The 5781-nt window shown below is 38.5% G+C and overlaps 1 protein-coding gene across 1 annotated transcript; it reads right to left on the reverse strand.

Annotated features, from left to right (window-relative positions):
• Positions 1 to 3308: 3308 nt before the first annotated feature.
• On the reverse strand, positions 3309 to 5176 carry LOC118712426 (serine/arginine-rich splicing factor 10-like). Its single transcript, XM_036426097.2, has one exon. The coding sequence runs from the start codon at positions 5096 to 5098 to the stop codon at positions 4547 to 4549; it is 552 nt and encodes a 183-aa protein (XP_036281990.1). The 5' UTR covers positions 5099 to 5176; the 3' UTR covers positions 3309 to 4546.
• Positions 5177 to 5781: the final 605 nt, after the last annotated feature.

Here is a 5781-nt window from a genome sequence, read left to right on the forward strand (position 1 = left end):
AATATTCGCCGTGGGCCGAATGCGGCCTGTGGGCCGTGAGTTTGACATGCTTGCTATAGGAGTTTTGCTTCTCCCTGCCATCGCTTTGGGATAAATAGTACCTGTTTGAGGAACAGCTGCTGGGACTCAACCTCTTAACCAGGGGTCAGTGGGAATAAAATCAGAAGCTCTATATTTGTGTTGAGCTGAGAAAATTATTTGTATAATTAGTCTATTCCCAACCACTAACTTGATAAGCCCCCAGGGCTGGTGAATTATGATCTAAGAAGTATCACCTCCTAATGCTGGCTTCCCTTGGGGAGAGGGATGAGTGTGTGTCTGCGTGTCCTTGGGGTGAGAACCAATGTTTTCTGATATCTCGGGCTCTCCACCCTAAGTCTCATTGGCCCCACCCCCTCGCCTGCAAAGCTAATTGGGACTGACAAGCACAAAGGTCTGGCCCTCCACACTGCCTGACAGAGTATCCAGTGCCCAGGGAAAACGAGCACAAATATTTCAAAAGAAAAACAACATATCAGCTTTCAGATTCCATCAGAGGCATAAATATTAGAACAGATGGGCCAGAATGTTCTAATTAGCCTCATAAACATAGAAAGATAAAAGATATTAAAAACATGAAACAAAATAAGAAAACATTAAGTGGAACCAAGCAGAAACACAGCATTGGGTATGAAAAAATGTAATGGTTGAAACATAATGTTAGATATGGGAAATATAATAATTAAATGAACAACAGACTACTAGTAGATAGGATTATTATACGCTGAGGAGTGAATTGGGAGTTCAGATTGAAAATCCTCAAGAGGGAGGAAGCGGAGGGCAAAAAATAGGATGAAAACAAAGAGATGGGGAAATCATTAAGTCAAACCCACATGTAGTGGGAGGGGGGTTGCTCTATATACTGAAGGGAGAAATATCAAAGAATTTGTGGATATTCTACCTACCACATTAGGTTGGATTTTTCTTTTTAGTATATCCTGCTTGGCATAAATGACGGTTGATATATTTCACAAATTTTAGAAAATTCTCAGCCATTATCTCTTTAATTCTCCTCTATTCTATTTTCTCCTCTTGGACTCTTATTAGACATATGCCAGATTATTTCATATCCTTTAACCTTTTTCATGATTTTAGTGTTCTAATCAGTAATAGCTTCATATTTATATTTCAGTTCACTAATTCTCTCTTCACCAAAGTCTTCAATTGGGTCTAATCTGCTATTCACATCAAACCCGACTTTTTTGTTTTTAAATTATATTTTTCATATCTATAAATACTACATGTTTATCAGTTTTGATAGTCATTGCTGTCATTGCTAGCCCACATTTGTAGTTCAATCTCTCACTCCCAACATAGTTACTTTATATTCTCTATCTAATAATCCCAATATCTAACATATTATGGTTCTAACTCTGTTGCTGGTAGCTCCTTCTGAATCTTACTCATGGGAGTTTGTTTTCTGTTCCTTTGGAGATTTTTAAATTATTATTATTGTGGGTTCACATCAATAGATATTACCTTTGGGCCTTAAATGAAGATAATTTTCTCCAGAGAAGATTTGCATTTGCTTTTTTGGATGCCAAGGTACATGTCAACCTGGGGCTGGGGCCACTTTAGCCATCTTTCAGGGTCCCAGCCTACTGAGGGGTTTGGTGTTTAGCTCCTCCATGCTACTAGCCAAAAGGTCTGACAGCGTTCCTCGTGCTGCACCTGTATTCACGGACATATGCACTCAGGGCAATCCCGTCTTTCCTGTGTGCTTGTAACGTCACACTTTGGTTCCAGCTCACTGGGTCCCGGGGAGATTTCATTTACTTCTTGCAATCTCAGCTGTGTACCAAGAGCCATGTTTTGAGCAGGAGAGACATGACTCTGGGAACAAGACTTGTCATAGCATCTAGGCTGCTACTCCCAGAAGTGGTGGTGCCAAGAATTCTTTACCAGGAAAATATCCAGAAAAACAAATAGAACTAATAATAAGAAAACTCAGCAAAATTGTTGAAAGAGGCCAACATAAAAAAAACAAAAAAAACAAAACAAAAAAAACAACAACAACAACAAAAAACAACAACCATACTGCCGAAACTGGTTTGGCTCAGTAGATAGAGCATGGGTCTGTGGACTGAGGGGTCCCAGGTTCGATTCCGGTCAAGGGAATGTACATTGGTTATGGGCACATCTCCAGTAGGAGTTGTGCAGGAGGCAGCTGGTCGATGTTTCTCTCTCATCGATGTTTCTAGCTCTCTATCTCTCTCCCCTCCTCTCTGTGGAAAATCAATAAAATATATTTTTAAAAAACATTATTTTCATGCACAAATAATAATCAATTAGAAAATATAATATAAAAATGTCATTCACAATTGCAATAAATATTTTTTAATTTAATAAATCTTTATTGTTCAGATTATTACAATTGTTCCTCTTTTCCTCCCCCCATAGCTCCCCTCCACCCAGTTCCCACTCCACCCTCTGCCTTACCTCCCCTGCACTGTCCTCATCCATAGGTGTACGATTTTAGTCCAGTCTCTTCCTGCACTCCCCACACACCTTTCCCCCCAAGAATTGTCAGTCCACTCCCTTTCTATGCCCCTGATTCTATTATATTCACCAGTTTGTTCTGTTCCTCAGATTTTTAATTCACTTGTTGATAGATATGTATTTTTATCTTTACCTTTTTTTACCTTTACCTTTTTCTTCTTCTTCTCTTATTAAAGAATATCTTTCAGCATTTCATATAATACTGATTTGGTGGTGATGAACTCCTTCAGCTTTTGCTTATCTGTGAGGTTCTTTATCTGACTTTGAATCCTAAACGATAGCTTTGCTGGGTAGAGTAATCTTGGTTGTAGGTTCTTGCCATTCATCACTTTGAATATTTTTTGCCACTCCTGTCTGGCCTGTATAGATAGTTTCTACTGAGAAATCAGCAGAAAAAAAAAACAAAAACAAAAACAAAAAAAAAACCAGTTAATTACCTAAAGGTGCTCCCTTGTAGGTAATTAACTGTTTATCTCTTGCTGCTCTTAATATTCTCTCTTTGTCTTTGCTCTTGGCATTTTAATTATGATGTGTCTTGGTGTGGTCCTCTTTGGATTCCTTTTGTTTGGGGTTCTGTGCACTTCCTGGACTTATAAGTCTATTTCTTTCACCAGGTGGGGGGAGTTTTCAGTCATTATTTCTTCAAATAGGTTTTCAGTATCTTGCTCTCTCTCTTCTTCTGGCACCCCCATAATTCTGATGTTGGTATGCTTGAAGTTGTCCCAGAGGCTCCTTACACTATATTCAAAATTTTTTATTCTTTTTTTTTGTGTGATACTATAAAAGTTATTTATTCACTATACACAGAACATGTTCCCTACAAAATGTACATGTCAATCACTAAAAAGTATAACTTGGTGAACATTTTATCAGTTACAGAACATACTAAGTCAGTTGGAATAACAGCTCTCTTTCTGCCTCAAAATAATCTAATTATAGCACCCAGTGTCCTGTATATCTAATGCAAAATGAAATACTTTTTTGGGGGGGGGATTATCTCCTAATGTGTGTTTGAGGAGGCAGTAAACAATATAATTCTAGTATATATTACAGTCACTGCACAATAAATCAGTTTATTACAGATCAAAACATCATTTTTTCATTATTTGTATTAATGGGATGCAAACAGAAATACCAGATACTTTTTAATGTCAGGTAACCACAAAATTACTTATCTTTGATAGTATACTGGGTTTTATAATTACATTAAGATATGGTGTAAAATATTGTCAAACAATACACCTCAAAACAATGAGGCCATTCTGTAATGTCATTCACTAGATTGTGCTCAGACATTTATTGAATAAGTGAATTTTAAATCTATTTTTCCTCCCAATTATCCAGTACAATTGTTGCTTATAGTAAAGGGCTCAGTAAATGTTTGTGAATATGCTAAGAAAGAGGTGAGATGTAGAACCTCTTAACTGGATGTCAAGTATTATAATTAGAATTTACCTGGGAATAGTGTTTAAGGAAGATGTAGACTGCACATGGCATACAGGTAAATAAACTCAGATGCCAACAAAGCAAACCATTAAACAGTAAAACACTAGCACTGGAACAAAGGCAATATTTGCCAATAGCAAAAATGAATCTGACTTTAAGAGAGAACCAAGAAAAAGTTTAAATTGGACCATGCCTTTTCTCACCCAATTGTTTCAGACAGACCAAAAGCAGCACTGTAGGAGATTTATGGCTGTCTACCGTGATATTGAGACATCCTAGTTTCCAGTAATTTATTATGGACCTGTTATCCATGAATCAAATATAAACCTACTCAGATTTAGGAATTAGTTTCCACAAGTACAAAGTTGAATTTCCTTTTATTTGTCCTAAAATGCTTACTTCCAAACTTGAAGGGACTTCAATTATTCCATGTAGTTTCAATAACATTCTTTTATTTTTTCAGACCAGAGTCAAAATATTCACACAGTATTCATACTGCAGCACCTTCCACCCACCCTTTGGTCGCTTGAACTGCCCTTCTTTGGTTCTTTTTCCGCTTTTCTCAGATCTTTCTTGAAGTGTAGTAAGCAGAACTGTACTGGGTATTCCAGCTGCAGTTTGGTCTATCATTGTCGGAATGGCTTCTGCTACGCCGTGGTCTTCCGGTCGGTCTACTGTTTCTAGGACTATAGGATCTTCTATAGTTGTAATCAAAGGACCGACTTCTTGATCTCCTTCTTTTATAACTTCGGCTTCTAGAACGCCTGTATCTGTCATAATCATCGTAACGTGAAGAACTGTACACATTCCTCCCTTCCTTGGCTTTCATCTGATTTGGAGTCTTCCGATCTCCCTGTGCAAACTGTATTTTAATTTGGTGACCACAAATCCATTTTCGGTCCAAATTATGTAAAGCATCTTCAGCATCACGAACATCTTCAATTTGGACATAAGCAAATCCTCGTGGACGGCGAGTGTAGAAATCAAGCGGAACATACACATCAACTATAGGACCATAACGACCAAACTCTCGTCGTAAATCTTCAGACCGGGTGTCGTCGGCCACATTCCTCACGAACAGAGACGTGTTGGGGGGACGCAGGTAGCAGGACATGATGGCGGCGTGAGTCTCGGCAGGAGCACTAACGGGCTGCACAAACCATCCACGGCTCCAGCACTGAGTCCTCACACACACTGCTATTCTTTTTTCTTTTAGCTTTTCTAGTTAAGTGATTTTTGCTTCTTTGTATTTCAAATCTTTGACTTGGTTCTTGAGGTACTCTAGTCTGAAGTTAGGTCTCTGTATAATATATATATATTTTTTATTTCAGTCAGTGCATGTTTAATTTCTAGTTGGTCCTTTTTCATATCCTTGAGAGTCTCACTAAATTTATCGGCCTATTCTAGGAAATTCTTGAAAAACCTTATAACTGTGATTTTGAACTCTATATGCAGTCATTTGCTTTCCTCCATTTCTTTCATTTCTGATCTGTTTCTTTGTCTCTGCATTTTCACTGCTTCCCTGAGTTTATAGAGTAGCTTTGTGTGCTAGGTGTCCTATATGGCCCAGTGGTTCAGCCTCCCCCAGTTACCTGAGGTGGACCCTTTTGGTGCACCCTTTTGTGGATTGTATGCACAGCCTTGTTGTAGTTAAGCCTTGATTGTTGTTGGTATCACTGGAAGGAATCGACCTCCAGGTCAATTGGCTGTGAGGATCAGTGGTGTCTATGCTGGGAGAATTTCTGAGCTGGGACACCCTTATGGGAGAAGACTTGTACAAGCCTCTGTGCTCAGCTT

This window comes from Pipistrellus kuhlii, unplaced genomic scaffold (genome assembly GCF_014108245.1).
Source record: "Pipistrellus kuhlii isolate mPipKuh1 unplaced genomic scaffold, mPipKuh1.p scaffold_m20_p_10, whole genome shotgun sequence".
Lineage (NCBI taxonomy): Eukaryota > Metazoa > Chordata > Mammalia > Chiroptera > Vespertilionidae > Pipistrellus > Pipistrellus kuhlii.